This window comes from Anomaloglossus baeobatrachus, chromosome 5 (genome assembly GCF_048569485.1).
Source record: "Anomaloglossus baeobatrachus isolate aAnoBae1 chromosome 5, aAnoBae1.hap1, whole genome shotgun sequence".
Taxonomy (NCBI): domain Eukaryota; kingdom Metazoa; phylum Chordata; class Amphibia; order Anura; family Aromobatidae; genus Anomaloglossus; species Anomaloglossus baeobatrachus.
In genome coordinates, this window is record NC_134357.1 from 296487235 (window position 1) to 296507302 (window position 20068).

The 20068-nt window shown below is 43.0% G+C and overlaps 1 protein-coding gene across 1 annotated transcript in view; it reads right to left on the reverse strand.

Annotated features, from left to right (window-relative positions):
• UNK (unk zinc finger) overlaps window positions 1-20068 on the reverse strand; it is a 134262-nt gene that overhangs the window by 97020 nt on the left and 17174 nt on the right. Inside the window, exon 2 of the mRNA XM_075349610.1 lies at window positions 13431-13640. Within this exon, the coding sequence (XP_075205725.1) occupies window positions 13431-13640 (210 nt within the window). The remainder of the gene's footprint in view (window positions 1-13430; window positions 13641-20068) is intronic.

The window sequence follows — 20068 nt, forward strand, 5'->3', positions numbered from 1 at the left end:
GGAAGGAGGGGGGGGGGGGGGGGACTGCTAGTCAGTTTTTAAAATTATTTACATACAAAAAAAAAATATAAAAAAAAAAAAAAAAAAAAAGCAGCCTGTAGCCATGGGCATCAAAATACGGGGGGACCCTACACCAATTGTTTTATTTATTTTTATACCACGATACTGACCCACAGACAGCGCGCCTGTGAGTGGTTGCAAGAAAAATTTATGATAGATGGCAGCCCCCAATACAGCGGTGGATTCCGCGTCTGACAGCCCACACAGCGTGTTCCCTCACACATGTGCTACTGAGGAAGGTCCACATAGGGCCGAAAACGTTTTTGTTACGCACATGAATACATTTTTCTTCAAATCATCTTGGGAGTGCCTTGTATACTTCTCACTGTTTGGCTTTGGAACCTGAAGTGCACCCCAATATCTCCTAGACGCATACATAGGAAGTGCCATTCTCTTCTTGCTGTGAGTGGTTGCAGTCACACAGGCTGGTGGCGCGTCTGACTGCAACCAATCACAGACGCCAGGACGGCCGGTGGGTGGAGAAAGCAGTGCATATGCGATGAGCCTAATGAGCGGCACTAGACGTGAATGCGCGACCTGGAAGAATGTGTGCCGCCATGACGGCGCCTCGGTAAATATTAAGCGTTCGCTTCATTATTCACTTTGGTTTTTTTAAATTTCTCAAGTGCCAGATCGGGATCAAACACCTGGGCCAGGCACCCAGGTACCTTTGAAACTGCGTGGACAGTCCTGGTCCGCTCATCACTAGTCATGATGCATACTGTATAGCTAAAGAAAACCTTGCAGCAGGATTCAGCACTAAAAAGTACAGCCATGGCCATAATAGCGGTGTCATACTGATTAAATAGATATCTGCAGTGGAGAAACCACATCTTTGACTGCTGAATAATCTTCCTCTACACTTTCATGATGACGTCATCCGTGCATCTATGTGTGACTTGGGCAGTATAGTATTCCACATCTTCTCTGCCTGCCTTTTTTTTTTTTTTTTAAATTCCACGCCACCGCCATGATTGCAGTGGGTAGCCCATGCCCACTACGATTCTGCGGGTGGTCTGCAGGTCTTCAATAAAATGGCACCGCATGTGATGTATACAGAGATCAAGATTTCGGCTTAACGAAGAGGTCATTGAGATGAAATCTTGGTCTGCGCATGAGCTGCAAGCAGTGCCATTTTGTTGAAGACTTTCAGAACCTCACTGCGCACGCGTTGCCCTCTGCAATCATAGCGGCAACGGTAGAGCAGGATTTCAAAAGCGGAGACAGGTCACTGAATAATCAGAGACCTGTATAAAAGTAAGAGGAAGCAGGCAGAGAAGAACGACCCTATCCCATGTCCCACCAATATATGGGATATCATCATGAAACTTTAGAAAGATTAGTCATCAATCAAAGATCGGATTCCTTCACTGCAGGTATCTATTAAATCACCATCACAGTGCCATTATGGCCATGAATTTACTTTATAATGCTAAATCCTGCTGACAGATTTTCTTATAATTTTCATCAGGGCTGTGGAGTCGGAGTTCATTTTGGTGGAGTCGGTATAAAATGGACCGACTCCAAAAATATATAATAAATTGAGTACAGTAGTTCAGAATGTGCTGAATATTTTTTCATAGGAATTTGGGAAAGTTATGAAATGTCATAAATGGCTATTCCATTCCTGATCTAAGGTTACATTCACACACAGCATTTTTTGAGGATACGTTTTTCAGCTGCAAAAGCAGATCAGCTTTTTAAAAAGCCTGCATCATCTGAAAGGTTTTTGAGCTCATAGATAATGTTTTCAATAGCAAAAGCAGATTAGAAAACCGCCACACAAACTGACATGCTCATTCTTTGGGAGGATCCGTTTTTTGAGGCCTCCAGTTTCTCCAGTGGAAAAAGTTCTGCAAGATTTTGAACTCAAAAAAGAACAGGTTCTTGCTATTGTAACGGACAATGCATCAAACATGATAAGTACAATTAAATTGATGAAGGAGAGTAATGAATAACAGCTAGAAGAAAATTTCGGATTTAGTATGTGTGAGATGAAAGGCCACAGTGCTGCTCATGGAACTGAGGAACAAACAGATATTACAACAGAAGAACAGCAAAATGATACTTTAGGATTAGATGATCTTGTTGAAGCTGCTTCAAAACACTTTCATATTCATCACATGCACTGTGTTGTGCACACACTGCAGCTGGAAATAAGAGTCTGCAAGAGGGACATGCTGAAAATCTGATTGGAAAAGTGAGGAAATTGGTTATTGCCGCCAGAACCCCTAAAATTGATTCCATCTTGAAGAGATGTGCTGGGAAAGGGGCAATTGTTGATCAAGCCACTTGGTGGGGCAGCACTTATTTAATGATTGAGCGACTGCTTGAACTAGAACGGTTTCTTATAGATATGGCGAACCCTCAGGTAACCCTAAATGGAGGTCAATGGACACAGGTGGCTGAATTGAAGGAATTGCTTAATCACCCATTTACCATGACTAAAAAATTACAAGCTGGCCTGGACCTCATGTAGAGAGTAAGCAGCGTGGGTGAGCTCCTGCCTGGATCCTGAAATATCCTGCACACCGGCCTTGCTGACAGGCACTACCGACCCTGGAGGGCTGCAACACTACTTATAACACCCGGGGAAGCGAGCACAGCCAGGATATGCCGACCCGCAGCAGCAATAAAAGGGACAGAGACGCGCAGGAGTGCGCCTCTGAAGAATCCAATATGGCGCCGCCGGCATCCACACCATCCCGAGCTGGAGCAGTGGGAGTAGCAAGCAGGTTGGAGCGGTTTGCCAGAGTGGCCCCTGGCACAGAGCCTACCTACAACGAGGCACCCGATGGCAGCGCTGAACGGGCCCTGGAGCAGGGAGAAAACATACCCGACGGTGAGACCGAGTACCCTGGGCCCTGCATGTTCAGCAGCACAAGATATGCAGACACAGAGGCCTGCGCTGGCAGAGGGAGGAGGGGGAGATGTGGAGCAAACAACACCTATTTTCACTGAGGCCATACTGAAAGACATTCTGGCAGCAACTCTTGCAATACCACATTGGCCACTCTAAGCAGCCAGATGGGAACTGTCACCTCAGATATTGCCTGTATTAAACGTGAGCTGCAAGGGATGACTGTCAGAATGGGGGAGCTGGAGGAAAGAGTGAGTACAACAGAGGATAAATTACCACCAATGTCACGAGAGCTGGGAAAGGCCACGCAAAATATCTCCACACTGCTAAACAAGGTGGATGATTTAGAGAACCGCTCCCGCAGAAGTAATTTGAGACTAGTGGGGGTCCCAGAGAGGATGGAGGGCAATGACCCACTGAATTTCTTTGAAAAATGGCTTAAAGACACCATGGGAAAAGACATACTATCCTCTTTTTTCACCATTGAAAGAGCGCACAGGGTCCCTGCGCGTGCCCCACAGCCGGGAGCACCCCCACGTCCTATTCGGATTAAACTACTGCACTATAAAGATAGGGACACTATCCTGCGCAGAGCCAGAGATATCAAAGAACTTGCAATTGATGGGAGGAAGATATCAATATTTCCTGATTTCTCCATGGAAGTGCAACGTAAAAGAGCACAAATTTATTGAGATCAAAAAATGATTGCGCAACCTACAAGTGCCATATTCCATGATGTACCCTGCTAAGCTGCGGATTGCTGCGAACGGAGAGACTCATTTTTTTGATACGGCTGGGGCGGCATTGTCTTGGCTGGATATCAATGAGAGATCCCTGAGGAGGAAGAATACCTGAGATTTCCCTTTCTGCCGCCAGGCATTGTTTTTGTTTGGGACGCTATGCTGGTGAGCTCATTACAGTTAAATTCATCTAGGATCCAGGTTGAGAGACGGCCGGTTCATTGTGGACACACGCTGTACTAGCGAGTTGTGGACCCCTCTCCCTGCATGGACTTGGGGCGTATTTTTAGCCCTGATTCTCTCTATTTGGGAGAAATGTGTAAGATCCACTTGATTTTGAGGGCAGGGGCACTGCGCACTGGTGTGCGGAGCCCTCTCTCTCTCTCCTTGTTTTTCTTGTTTATTGTTGTATGATGCAATCTGTTTGGGAAGTGTGGTGTGCCTCAGTCGTGTCGCTCAACCTAATGTTTTTGAGAATCGGTGGAGAACGCCTCTCTCCTCCAGGTATGAAGTATCCGTCCGGATCATATCTTAGTCTACGCTTATGGCGACATCTTTAAATATTGTAGCGTGGAATGTTAGAGGGCTCGGAGATGCGAACAAAAGATGTGCTATATTTACTCACCTACAGAAACTTTTACCGGCTATTTTATGTCTCTCCGAGACCCACATGGTCAGGGATAATGTTCATTGGCTGAGGAAGGGATGGATCGCGCATGAATATCATTCCACATACTCGACCCATGCACGGGGTGTGAGTGTGTTGGTGCACAAATCCATCCCGTTCTCATGTACCAAATCAGTGATTGACCTGGGGGGCAGATTTGTATGTTTGCTTTGCACGCTGTATGGTATACAATTTATTCTGGTTGCGATATATATCCCTCCACCATATTCCGTCGAACCGGTAAAAAGGATATTGTCTATTTTAGATTCCCTTCCATCTGTGCCGACGCTTTTGATAGGGGATTTTAATAATTACTTACATCCCTATCTAGATAAATTACACTCGGGAAACGTATCGGAGAACGCCGCCCCGACTTCATTTGCTAGAATGCTAACAGAGCTGGGTTTTGTAGATCTTTGGCGTGCCCAACACCCCACAACCAAACAATTCTCCTGTTACTCTAGCTCCCACCACACCATGTCACGGATAGACTTGGCTATTGGAAACGCACTTATGGCCTCATATACACAAAAGGTGGCCTACCAACCTAGAAGTGTATCTGATCACTCACCATTACATGTTACGCTTGCATGGGGAAACCCCCTCACTCTGCCCAGGCCTATCTGGAATCCCTTCTGGATCCAGCTTATTGGGGGATCTTTATATGATAACATTCTGGAATACTTCCATCTTAATGAGTGCTCTGCACCGCCACAGATAGTTTGGGACTATGAAAGCTGTGGTAAGGGGCATATATATTAGAGAAATATGCATACGCAAAAATCAAACCAAAAGGTTACACCCAGAGTCTGATTCAGAAGGTATCTGATGCGGAGGCTGCGGTGGTGCTCAACCCGACAGTAGAAACTAAAAACACTCTAGAGAAGGCACAGATGTCACTCAAAGAAAATCTCATGTCGGTGGCAGAAAATAAACGCTATTTCCTTAAACAAAATTATTTTATGGCGGGGGAGGGCGTGGGGCACCTACTGGCCACAGTCATTAGAGCAAAGGAAGGATCTTCCTATATAAATAGGTTAAAGACGGAATCAGGTGACTTTGGAACAGCAAGCAAGGATATAATAAGAGAAATAAAGAGGTATTATATGCGACTATACACATCAGACTGTGACCTCACGGAGACTGAGATTGAGCAGTATTTGGATGCTCTCTCTCTTCCTACACTGAGTGATGTAAACAGGGAATTGCTGGACCGGGACATCTCATTGGAAGAACTGGAGGAAGCGCTTGGCCAGACACAAAATGAAAAAGCTCCGGGAACGGATGGCCTGCCTGGAGAGTTTTATAAAATGTATGCACCCTTACTGCTACCTAAACTACTTAAGGTATTTGAAGAATCTGAAAGGCAGAGGGTCCTCCCGCCCTCTATGAGGGAAGCCTAAATAGTCTTAATATTAAAACCCGGAAAAGATCCAGAGATCCCGGATTCGTATCGCCCAATCTCTCTCCTACAAACAGACATTAAATTGCTGGCCAAGGTGCTCGCCAATAGGATGTCCCGAGTCATCTCATCTATAGTGCAGAGTGATCAGACAGGATTCATTCCATGCAGAGCCACATCTATGAATCTCAGGAAATTATATTTGGGAATTCAACATAGTTCTGAGGTACCGGGGGAAAGGGCAATTTTGTCTTTAGACGCCGCTAAGGCGTTCGATAGCCTTGAATGGGAATATATGTGGGCTGTACTTCGGAAAATGGGCTTTGGACAGATTCATAAATTGGGTAAAACTGCTATATGACTCACCGGTGGCGAAGGTTAGGGTTAATGGCAGGGTCTCCGAGTCTTTTCCTCTTGGAAGAGGTACTAGACAGGGGTGCCCGCTTTCACCCTTGCTATTCGCGACTGCAGTGGAGCCGTTGGCAGTGGCAATACGGAAATCCAGGGAGGTAGAGGGATTTCGGTGTGGAGCCGTGGAACAAAATATATCATTATACGCAGATGATCTACTCTTATATTTAGACAGGTTACGTTCCTCGATTTTGCCGGCAATGAATATCATTCGGGAATTTGGACAGAGGTCTGGTCTACGAATCAACTGGTCCAAGTCGGCTTTAATGCCGTTGGACCCCCTTCCGGGGGACTTTTCGGACTTACAGATTCCAGTTCCTGTGGTCCGGGAGTTTAAATATCTGGGAGTAATTGTCAGCCCAATCCCGAAGGATTTCCAGGCCCTAAATCTGGAACCCCTGTTACAGCGATTCAGAGCAAAAGTGCATACCTGGTGCTGTTTGCCGCTATCAAATATCGGCAGATCCAATTTAATTAAAATGGTAATGATGCCACAATTAACTATACCTTATACATAATTCTCCAGTGTGGATATGTAGGGAATTTTTTGTAAAAATTAATACAATATTCCGGGAACTTATTTGGAAGAAAAAGCAAGCTAGAATTCGACTGGAAGTGCTACAGCGGGGAAACGAGGAGGGAGGACTGGCGGTAACAAACCCATATATATACTATATAGCCTCCCAGATGCAACATCTGAGGGGTTGGGGCAAAGAAGGAGGGTATGATACCAGTGGTGATATAGTGAGAGAGGGATCAGTATGGAAGTACCCAGGTTGCCGGTTGGATGTGGGACAAAGACAGATAAATGGGGCACGATATCCCACACTGGCTATGATATTCCGGGTGTGGGACAGGGGTAAGTCTCTTTTGGGGATAAGCGGACCTACAGAGCTCTGGCCACTGTGGCAGAACCCCGACTTGCCAGAAATTAAAAAATTAGTAGGGTTCAGAGGATGGGAGGATAAAGGGATCCATTTAGTGTCACAAGTACTACAAAATAATACTCTTAAAAGCTTTGAACAACTGAGAACGGAGTTTCACTTTCCGCATGTCTTCTTTTATCAGTATTTGCAGCTGAGACACGCACTGGAAAGACAGGGGAGGACAAACCCGGTAACAGTGACACAATCAAACATTACATAGGCTGCTTACATCTGAGTCCTCTAAGGGTCTTATTTCGGAACTATATAAAAAATTACTACCTGCCCATCTGGAAACACATCCATTGATTGTTAAAAGCAAATGGGAACGAGACGTCGGTCCCCTGACGGAAGGCCAGTGGTCTGATATATTGGAACAAGTTCCTAAACTGGCGGTATCGGAGTGCCAAAAGCTGTCTCAAATATATCTCATCCACAGGGTATATAAAACTCCCAGTCTACTATTTAAGATGGGACTCAGACCAAACACACAGTGTGTTAGGTGTGGACAGGATGATGCCCATTTGATGCATGTAATGTGGGAGTGTGGACACATTGGTGATTTCTGGAACCAAACCCTGGGACTTATAGATCAAATATATCATATCACAATACAACCGTCGCCCTGCCTGTGCCTGTTGAGTCTGTGGGAAGGAGAAGTGGATCCGGATTCTCCAACAGCCCTGGGAATAGCACGTATCTTGTACCAAGCAAGAAAGCTACTTGCATATCACTGGTTAGACCCTCTACCACCAACATTACCAGAGCTCAAAAACAAATTAAATAACATCATAAGATTGGAAAGGGGAGTTTATTTAAAAAGAAAAACATTGAAAAAGTTTTACAGCATTTGGCGGCCATGGATGGAGTTGCCGGGCCTACCCTCTAGTGCACTGGTTCGGGATGCAATGCTGGACCGGTTACTGTTGTGCCTGCAGTGATGGCATGTGTGAGGAAGGGAATTAAAACTAGTTTTTTCTGTGACGAAGTGGACTTTGAATGAAGAGGTGAGAGAGGACTGGAATGGTTTCATGGATGACTGCACGGAGAGGGAGGGGCGGGAGTGTATAGCAATATGATGTGGAGCGACACGGCTGATGGAGGAGGTGTTCCTGTTAGTCTGAGGCATTATTGCATAATTTAAGTTTTGTTTATTTGTAGAGCCACGAGGTTTGTAGGCTCAAGCTATATAATATAATTATGATTTGAGAACTCTATTATATTTACATATATGCAGAGAAAAACACATGTGATTTATAAATCAGGTTCTGTTTATTGTTATCAGTTATATGAAAAGTGAAATACTCTCTGTATTCATCCCTAATGATTTAATAAAAAAAGATCTGATTTAAAAAAAAAAAAAAAAAAAATTACAAGCTGAGGATTTAACTCCTGGCATTTTCATAAAGGAGTGGAAGAACTTGCTATTTTGCCTGTCACAAAGAGGAGGTTTAATCCCAGATAGCATTTCTGCTTCCATGAAACGGAGAGAGACACAGCTATTCGAAAATAAAATTCTTCTGGCAGCTGTTTGTGGACCCAAGTCATCGTATACTGCTTGTTGATCAACAGCTTACTAAAGGAAAAGAAGCTCTGACTGATGTAGCAGTTAGGATGAGTGGCCTACAGGACTGCCAGGCGGAAGAGGACTTTGGGCCTGACAGTGCTACTGCTGCCATATCTACATCCTCATCAGATGAGGAGTTTAACTTTGCAAAGTATTTGGATGACATGGAGCAGCAAAGCGTTGCCGCAAGGAAAAAGATTTCACTCCGTCTCCTATAGCAAGCAGATTGACCATATTTCAGCAAAAGTTTTCACTTGCTCTTAAAGAAATAGAAAAATGTAACTGTTCATCAAAACTGACTGTGCATGAGGCAATTCCTTTATACCTGGAAATTGTTAGAGATGTTGCCCATGTGGTTACGGCTTTGCCTCCAACCCAAGTTATTGTAGAGAGGTTGTTCTTTAGCCTTTAAATTATTAGGTCAGATTTGAGGTCATCTATGAAGGAGGACCTGATGGAGGCAATTCTATTTCTTGGAAAAAAATTCATAGACTGCACAAATGTTTAGTATGTTTTTGTTGAAAACTGTTTTTTTGCCACCAACATAGTTTATTACATAGTGAAATTATATATATAATTATATTACATAGTGTATTACATATTTACAAGTTATTACAGTTTTGTGTTCTAAAGTTGTATCCCAATACAGTTAGGTCCAGAAATATTTGGACAGTGACACAATTTTCGCGAGTTGGGCTCTGCATGCCACCACATTGGATTTGAAATGAAACCTCTACAACAGAATTCAAGTGCAGATTGTAACGTTTAATTTGAAGGTTTGAACAAAAATATCTGATAGAAATTGTAGGAATTGTACACATTTCTTTACAAACACTCCACATTTTAGGAGGTCAAAAGTAATTGGACAAATAAACCAAACCTAAACAAAATATATTTTCAATATTTTGTTGCGAATCCTTTGGAGGCAATCACTGCCTTAAGTCTGGAACCCATGGACATCACCAAACGCTGGGTTTCCTCCTTCTTAATGCTTTGCCAGGCCTTTACAGCCGCAGCCTTCAGGTCTTGCTTGTTTGTGGGTCTTTCCGTCTTAAGTCTGGATTTGAGCAAGTGAAATGCATGCTCAATTGGGTTAAGATCTGGTGATTGACTTGGCCACTGCAGAAGGTTCCACTTTTTTGCACTCATGAACTCCTGGGTAGCTTTGGCTGTATGCTTGGGGTCATTGTCCATCTGTACTATGAAGCGCCGTCCGATCAACTTTGCGGCATTTGGCTGAATCTGGGCTGAAAGTAAATCCCGGTACACTTCAGAATTCATCCGGCTACTCTTGTCTGCTGTTATGTCATCAATAAACACAAGTGACCCAGTGCCATTGAAAGCCATGCATGCCCATGCAATCACATTGCCTCCACCATGTTTTACAGAGGATGTGGTGTGCCTTGGATCATGTGCCGTTCCCTTTCTTCTCCAAACTTTTTTCTTCCCATCATTCTGGTACAGGTTGATCTTGGTCTCATCTGTCCATAGAATACTTTTCCAGAACTGAGCTGGCTTCATGAGGTGTTTTTCAGCAAATTTAACTCTGGCCTGTCTATTTTTGGAATTGATGAATGGTTTGCATCTAGATGTGAACCCTTTGTATTTACTTTCATGGAGTCTTCTCTTTACTGTTGACTTAGAGACAGATACACCTACTTCACTGAGAGTGTTCTGGACTTCAGTTGATGTTGTGAACGGGTTCTTCTTCACCAAAGAAAGTATGCGGCGATCACCCACCACTGTTGTCATCCGTGGACGCCCAGGCCTTTTTGAGTTCCCAAGCTCACCAGTCAATTCCTTTTTTCTCAGAATGTACCCGACTGTTGATTTTGCTACTCCAAGCATGTCTGCTATCTCTCTGATGGATTTTTTCTTTTTTTTCAGCCTCAGGATGTTCTGCTTCACCTCAATTGAGAGTTCCTTAGACCGCATGTTGTCTGGTCACAGCAACAGCTTCCAAATGCAAAACCACACACCTGTAATCAACCCCAGACCTTTTAACTACTTCATTGATTACAGGTTAACGAGGGAGACGCCTTCAGAGTTAATTGCAGCCCTTAGAGTCCCTTGTCCAATTACTTTTGGTCCCTTGAAAAAGAGGAGGCTATGCATTACAGAGCTATGATTCCTAAACCCTTTCTCCGATTTGGATGTGAAAACTCTCATATTGCAGCTGGGAGTGTGCACGTTCAGCCCATATTTATATTTATATATTATATTTATATATATATATATATATATATATATATATATATATATATATATATATATATATATATATATATATATATATATATAAAAAAAATTGTATTTCTGAACATGTTTTTGTAAACAGCTAAAATAACAAAACTTGTGTCACTGTCCAAATATTTCTGGCCCTGACTGTAAATATATTTTATGTTCTATCTAGATATCGTGATTATTGTATCACAAAAATTATTAAATGAAATGTCTGATGTTCACATTGTACTACAATAAATTTTTCACTTAAATATAAGCAATATATGTGGGAGTCGGAGTTAGTCGTGGAGTCGGAGTCGGTGCAAGGGAAATTGAGGAGTCTGAGTCGCAGGTTTGGCTTACCAACTCCACAGCCCTGACTTTCATAAATCGAACTTCTACGGACGCTGCAACATCAAATACTTTAGTAGTGCAGTATAAAGTGAAAAACAAAGCATACATATGGCTGGGCTTCACAGGCATACTAAGATGACAACAAATTGGCATTTTGTGACTGTCGTGGCTCACGGCCATCTGAATGGATACCACACATTGTCTGCCCCACTTATCTCCTGTGGTCTGAGATTGACAGCAGCATTTAAGGGTTAAAAAGAAGTGATTGGAGTCAACTCCGGCCAGGTCATTGCTGAAAGAAGCAGGCATTTGCTGTGTTATAAAAGCCAATAGCTGCTGTTTGTGGAGCATGCTCAGCTCTTGAGCCTGCACCATGATGCAAAAGTAAATCACAGGTTTGAAAAGGATTAATCTTAGTTTCATGAGGGGACAAAAAGCAAAAAAAATAAATAAATAAAATCATCATGTGGAGATTTTAAGTTACAAATATATACAATTTTGCTTCAAGGAAGTTTTTATTTTAGTCCTATAAATTTGCCAGACGCTGTGATAATGCTGATAAGGTTGCAAAGACTAGCACAACCTTCCCCAATCCTATTTAGTTCGGTCTTGTTGGTAATATGGCTGCCTATTACAGCTACTCAAGTCTGTGATAGCATAAAAAGTAGTGTTGAGTGGACCCGGACTGTAAACGTCCGGATCCGCGCGGATTCAGCGCTATTAATAAAAACGAAAAAAAAAAAACCAATAAATAAATGAGCGTTTCATACCTACCGAGACTGTGTCATGGTGGCACACTGCTTCTGGGTCGCGCTTTCACTTCCTGTGCTGTGCACGCAATCACACAGCTTTCCGCGTTTTCCCCGCTCACAGGCCGTCCTCTCAGCTGTGATTGTCACAGGCTGGGGGGCGCGTCAGCCTGCAACCAGTCTCTGCCGCGGTCATCGCTTATCGCGGCTCAGTAATAGGCTGCACTCAGAGGGCAGTCTTCACTATGGCTGCTCGTTCTGACATGTAGATGAGCTGGATGTGTCGGCATGGGACTTCTCCCATGGATTACATCGGAGCTGCAGGGTGTTTGGGCTTAATAAAGAGGTGAAGCAGGGTGTGTTTTGTACTTTATTTCAAATAAAGGATTGTTCTCTGTGTTTATTTACTGTCATTTACAGGTTTGTGTGATGCAGGTATCTGATAGACGCCTGTGCCATCACACAAAGCTAGGGTTTAGTAGCAGCCGTGTGCCGTTATTAACCGCTGCTATTACCCCGACTGGCACCACATCACGCCTCCGGGAAGAGCCAGTAGCGCACACCGGTATGGTCACATCTAACAGATGCGGCAGTACCGGGTGGCTGCAGGTTGAGGATATACCAGCCCCCAGGCGGTGTTATCTTGGCTGGGGATGAAATAGGGGGAACCGCACGTCTTTTTTTTTTTTTTTTTTTTTTTTTTAACTTTCACCGGAATAAGACATGAGAGGGGCTCACGCGAGTCTGCCATGGCAGCACCCGGCAGCCTTGCACGTGTGACTCTGGGCACTGGATACACAGCACAGACACAGCGCAACAGCTGGGGCTGCAGCCGCGCGCTATACACCTGTGCTGCCGAGTGTTTACCACCGTAAACTAACCGACAGACTGTACTGCTTTCCCCGCACACCGGTCGTCCTGGCGCCTGTGATTGGTTGCAGTTAGCTGACACTCAGGGTGGGGGCGTGTCTGACTGCAACCAAGAGGCGCCGGTGGGCGGGGAAAACAATGAATATTGAATTGTCGGTTCCGTGACCCGGAAGGAGTGTGCCGCCATGACAGCGCCTCGGTGAGTATGCCGCGCTCGCTCCTAGCCCCCTCACAAAACATTTTTAACCTCCAGATTCCGGTCCCCATTGACTTATATGGGCACCGGATTCTGGAGCGGACTCTTTTTTTAAATCTGGCAGTGATCTGCCAGTACCGGATTATTGGCCATCCGATCAGCTCTAATAAAGAGATCATTTAGCAGGAATTGTATACTACTATTTGCATATGCCATGATTTACCAGACAAACTAATTTCTGACTGTCCGGCATGGATCTAAAAAGATTTGCCCTCATGATACAACCCCTTTAACTACCTGAGGCTCTTAAAGTACTTACACATAACTCAGATGACTAAGAGCACTTGCTGCTAAAGAATTTTTGGCTTCTGACAAACATTACATGCTACAGCACTAAGAAAAACTTACTCATCTCCTTCAGGACATAGCCCTGACGTTTCATCATATTTTGTGCAGTAAATATCTGGGCTGTAGTTAAAAGTCCCATCTCTACGTCTTACGGATCTTCTCCGTCGTTGGTTAACAAAGTGCCAATGGAAACAAGTGTAGGGTCGATGCTGGGTGCATTTGTGTTGCACAAACAGTGGGCACTGCTCAGTCCGGAACTCTTTCAGGTATCTGAGGAAACAAGCATATAACTAAATAGTAAGGAGAAGTATAAAAAGGCAGGAAATGTGATTAAATAAATTACTATTCATAAATACCCATCTAGGATTATGGTGAAACATTTAGAAGCAGAGGATGCAACCTTGTCACTCTTACAGGCTTCCATAAGATCATTGGAAAGTTCTCTGTACTGTTCAGATGCTTGTATATTTGAAAGCAGTTTAATAGGAGCAATTTTGTAGAGGAGAGATAGTCCAGAAATATTTGGACAGTGACATAAGTTTGGACATTTTAGACAATTACCAAAACATATTCAAGATAAAGTCAGTTACCGTATATAATCAATATGCGCTTAAAGTTCAGACTCTCAGCTTTAATTTGAGGGTAGTCACATCTTAACCAATTGCCTTATACCAGCTATTAAAAGTATGGAGCTGCCTCATTTTCAAAGAACTAAAACTATTGGTCAATTCTCAAGAGCTCTTTAGTGGGCTGCATGGGCTATTCCATTTTCAATTCAGCGGGTAAAAGGTCTGAAGCTGATTCCAGGTATGGCATTTGGAAACTGTTGCTGTGAACCCACAACATACGGTCACCTCTTAATGGAAGAGAAACAGACCATCAATAGGGTAAAAAAAAAAAAAAAAAAAAAAAACATACAAAAAAAAAAACCCAGAATGCAATGGTGGGCTTTGGAACTTAAGGCCTGGAGGTCCTTGGAAGACAACAGTTGTGGATGATCACAGAATCCTGTCTATGGTGAAGAAAAACACCTTCACAACATCAACCCAAGTGAAGAACACTCTCCAGTAAGTAGGTGTTTCAGTATGTAAGCCTACCATAAGGATACTTCATGAGAGCAAATAGAGTGTTCACTACAAGATCTGAGCCATTAATCAGTCTTATGAATGAAAAGAAGTTAGACTTTGCCAAAAAACATCTAAAAGCTAGCCCAGTCCTGGAAAGGCATTCATTGGACTGATGAAACATCGAAGTATGGAGAAGGTTTGGAATAGCTCATGATCTAAATCACACCACGTCCTCTGTAAGACATGGTGGAGGTACTGTAATTGCATGGTGGAAGTACATGCATTGCCACAAAGTCACTAGTGTTTATTGATGAAGACACTGAAGACAGAAGCAGGATGAATTCTGAAGAGTACATGCAGGGCTTTACTTTCTACTCAGATGTAACTAAATGTTGATTGACAATGACCCAAAACATATTGCGGAAGCAACCCAAGAGTTTAAACGGAACCTGTCAGGTCCAATATGCACCCAGAACCACGAGCAGTTCTGGGAGCATCTCTCATCCCTGTATCTAGTAGCATAGATAAAGAAATCTTTAGAAAAAGTATTTATAAAGATCTTTTATATGTTAATGAGCGCAGGGACTAGTCCCAAGAGTGTTGTTTCCCTTGCTAGTCAGCGTCTATTAGCATGTTAGTACACCCCTGCGCACAGGAAAAAAACAGGAAAACAAAAAGGCGCAATAGGGTCTTATTCTTCAACAAAACCAGGGTAGAAATAAGCTAAGCACGCTCCCCTGTTAATGTTGTGGGAGAGTCACAACGCCCAAAGCAAACTCAATGAACCAGGCTGCAGCAGTCCTCTGAGATATCAAATGTAGACTGGAGGAGCAGAAGGAGGTATTACTGCGCTGCCCGCAACAGGAAAAAAAAAACAAAACAAAAAAACACTTTTGCATAATAAAAGGAGTGACTTTATTTCTACACGTTTCAGGAGTCTGAGCCCCCTTCTTCAGGAGGGAATCAGTGAGGCAGCAGAGAGGTGAGTGAGATCATCCTCTGACGCTGCACATTCATTAGCATGTTAGCACACGCAACGGGGCGTACTAACATGCTAATGAAGCTGACTACCAAAAGAAGCAACGCCCAGGGGACTAGTCCCTGTGCTCATTAGCATACAATAAAAGATCTTTAGAAATACTTTTTCTAAAGATCTTTACGTATGCGACTAGATACAAGGACAGTTAAGCAGGGATTAGCAATATGCACCCAGAACTACTCGTGGTTCTAGGTGCATATTGGACCTGACCGGTTCCCTTTAAAGGCAAAAAGGTGGAATAGTAAAGGCCTGGCAAAGCATCACAAAAGAGGAAACCCAGCATTTGGTGATGTCCATAGCTTCCAGACTTCAGGCAATCATTGCCTGCGAAGGATTCTCTACAAAAGTATTAAAAGAGAATTTTTTTGGTACAATTTTTCCAATTACTTTTGAGTCCCTGGAAGGAGGAGGCTTTAGAAAAATGGAGAAAAAAAAAATAAAAATTAAATCTCCAGTGTCCAAAATCCATATTCATTCAATTTTATTCATAAGTGTGAAAGACACAGGCCATGAGACAAATTACTGCTATGCACAAACAACGATGCATTTCAACTTACAAAGTCTTATTTATGCTATGCACTATTAAAAAGAGAACTGCAATCATATTGACTGTTATGAGTAACTGCACACTTACTTTGCACCAGTTTAAACCCTTTGTGCACTCTGACATAACTGTCACAGTGAGAGGGTGTGAGTTTATGGACAGGTCTCAGGAGCTTAAACAGCTCCATAAGAAGAAGCTGTCAGCTGTGTTACACAGTCTGCATATGCACAGCAGAAAGGCGTCAACTCTAATTAATTGCTGTTTAACTCCATATGTGACAGGTTCCCATTAATCTGCACAGATTGCCCAGCTACCAGGAGAAAATGAACTTTATTCCTCTCAACAGCCTCTGGCTTTCAGTCGTAGAGGCGTGGCTGGTTCAACGCAAAGTGAGTGACAGATGAAACCATGCCCTGACACTGACAGCTGGCTCAACAGTGCATCAGTACAGAGCCGGCTGCCCGTACCAGGAGTGTGGTTACAGCCGCCACTCACTATGTACTGATCGGTGGCTAAAGCTGTGCCGGCATCACCTTTATCAGTGAAAGATGGAGGCTGCTGGTAGGAATATAGTTAATTTCCTCCCTGTAGCTGGGCTTTCAGTACAACACCCAGGCAGCTATTCACCTGCAGATCAACCCCATTTCTGCAGGTTAATAGTGTTGAGACATGACAGGTTCCCTTTAACCATTTAAATGCAACTGTCGATCACTGGCTGAGACACAATTTTGGCTAACATTGTGTACATCAGTTTAGCTAAACATTGCAACAGTGCAGTATGTAGTATAAGTGATCAAATCATCAAGAGTGAATCCTTTGTAACAACTCATTAACCCCTTCACCCCCGGCCACTAAAACACCCTAATGACCGGGCCATTTTTTGCAATTCTGACCAGTGTCACTTTGACAGGTTATAACTCTGGGACGCTTCAACGGATCCTGGCGATTCTGAGATTGTTTTTTCGTGACATATTGTACTTCATGTCAGTGGTAAATTTAGGCCGATATTTTTTGCGTTTATTTGTGAAAATTTAGGAAATTTGGCGAAAATTTTGAAAATTTCGCAATTTTCAAACTTTGAAAATTTATGCCCATAAATCTGAGAAATATGTCACACAAAATAGTTACTAAATAACATTTCCCACTTGTCTACTTTACATCAGCGCAATTTTCGAAACAAATTTTTTTTTCGTTAGGAAGTTAGAAGGGGTCAAAGTTCATCAGCAATTTCTCATTTTTCCAACAAAATTTAGAAAATAATTTTTTTTAGGGACCACATCACATTTGAGGTGACTTTGAGAGACCGAGGTGACAGAAAATACCCAAAAGTGACCCCATTCTAAAAACTGCACCCCTCACTCTGCTCAAAACCACATCCAAAAAGTTTATTAACCCTTTAGGTGCTTCACAGGAACCAAAGCAATGTGGAAGGAAAAAATGAAAATTTTACTTTTTAACACAAAAATGTTACTTTAGCCATAAAATTTTCATTTTCACAAGGGAGAAAAGAGAAAGTGCACCCTACAATTTATTGTGCATTTTCTCCTGAGTACGCCGATACCTCATATGTGGTAAAAATCAATTGTTTGGGTGCACAGCGGAGCTCGGAAGGGAAGGAGCGCCATTTGAATTTTTGAACGCAAAATTAGCTGCACTCATTAGCGGACGCCATGTCGGGTTTGAAGACCCCCTGAGGTGCCTAAACAATGGAGCTCCCCCACAAGTGACCCCATTTTGGAAACTAGAGCCCTCAAATATTTTTTCTAGATGTTTGATGTGCACTTTGAACCCCTGGGGGCTTCACAGAAGTTTATAACGTTGAGCCGTGAAAAGAAAAAAAAATTTTTTTACCACAAAACTGTTGCTTCAACTAGGTAGCTTTTTTTTTCACAAGGGTATCGGGAAAAAATGCAACATAAAATGTATTGTCCATTTTCTCCTGAGTACGCAGATACCTCATATGTGGTGGAAATCAAATGTTTGGACACACGGCAGTGCTTGGAATGCAAGGAGCGCCATTTGAATTTTTGAACGCAAAATTAGCTGCACTAATTAGCGGACGCCATGTCGGGTTTGAAGACCCCCTGAGGTGCCTAAACAATGGAGCTCCCCCACAAGTGACCCCATTTTGGAAACTAGAGCCCTCAAATATTTTTTCTAGATGTTTGATGAGCACTTTGAACACCTGGGGGCTTCACAGAAGTTTATAACGTTGAGCCGTGAAAAGAAAAAAATTTTTTTTTACCACAAAACTGTTGCTTCAACTAGGTAGCTTTTTTTTTCACAAGGGTATTGGGAAAAAATGCAACATAAAATATATTGTCCATTTTCTCCTGAGTACGCAGATACCTCATATGTGGTGGAAATCAAATGTTTGGACACACGGCAGTGCTCGGAATGCAAGGAGCGCCATTTGAATTTTTGAACGCAAAATTAGCTGCACTAATTAGCGGACGCCATGTCGGGTTTGAAGACCCCCTGAGGTGCCTAAACAATGGAGCTCCCCCACAAGTGACCCCATTTTGGAAACTAGAGCCCTCAAATATTTTTTCTAGATGTTTGATGAGCACTTTGAACACCTGGGGGCTTCACAGAAGTTTATAACGTTGAGCCGTGAAAAGAAAAAAATTTTTTTTTACCACAAAACTGTTGCTTCAACTAGGTAGCTTTTTTTTTCACAAGGGTATTGGGAAAAAATGCAACATAAAATGTATTGTCCATTTTCTCCTGAGTACGCAGATACCTCATATGTGGTGGAAATCAAATGTTTGGACACACGGCAGTGCTTGGAATGCAAGGAGCGCCATTTGAATTTTTGAACGCAAAATTAGCTGCACTAATTAGCGGACGCCATGTCGGGTTTGAAGACCCCCTGAGGTGCCTAAACAATGGAGCTCCCCCACAAGTGACCCCATTTTGGAAACTAGAGCCCTCAAATATTTTTTCTAGATGTTTGATGAGCACTTTGAACACCTGGGGGCTTCACAGAAGTTTATAACGTTGAGCCGTGAAAAGAAAAAAATTTTTTTTTACCACAAAACTGTTGCTTCAACTAGGTAGCTTTTTTTTTCACAAGGGTATTGGGAAAAAATGCAACATAAAATATATTGTCCATTTTCTCCTGAGTACGCAGATACCTCATATGTGGTGGAAATCAAATGTTTGGACACACGGCAGTGCTCGGAATGCAAGGAGCGCCATTTGAATTTTTGAACGCAAAATTAGCTGCACTAATTAGCGGACGCCATGTCGGGTTTGAAGACCCCCTGAGGTGCCTAAACAATGGAGCTCCCCCACAAGTGACCCCATTTTGGAAACTAGAGCCCTCAAATATTTTTTCTAGATGTTTGATGAGCACTTTGAACACCTGGGGGCTTCACAGAAGTTTATAACGTTGAGCCGTGAAAAGAAAAAAATTTTTTTTTTTACCACAAAACTGTTGCTTCAACTAGGTAGCTTTTTTTTTCACAAGGGTATCGGGAAAAAATGCAACATAAAATGTATTGTCCATTTTCTCCTGAGTACGCAGATACCTCATATGTGGTGGAAATCAAATGTTTGGACACACGGCAGTGCTCGGAAGGCAAGGAGCGCCATTTAAATGCAAAATTAGCTGCACTCATTAGCGGACGCCATGTCAGGTTTGAAGACCCCCTGAGGTGCCTAAACAATGGAGCTCCCCCACAAGTGACACCATTTTGGAAACTAGAGCCCTCAAATAATTTTTCTAGATGTTTGGTGAGCACTTTGAACACCTGGGGGCTTCACAGAAGTTTATAGCGTTGAGCCGTGAAAAGAAAAAAATTTTTTTTACCACAAAACGGTTGCTTCAACTAGGTAGCTTTTTTTTTCACAAGGCTATCAGGAAAAAATGCACCATAAAATGTATTGTGCATTTTCTCCTGAGTACGCAGATACCTCATATGTGGTGGAAAGTAATTGTTTGGGCGCATGGCGGGGCTCAGAAGAGAAGGAGCGCCATTTGACTTTTCAAACGCACAGACGCAGTGCACTGATCGGCTGCTGCAGGACGCACGGTCGGATGCGA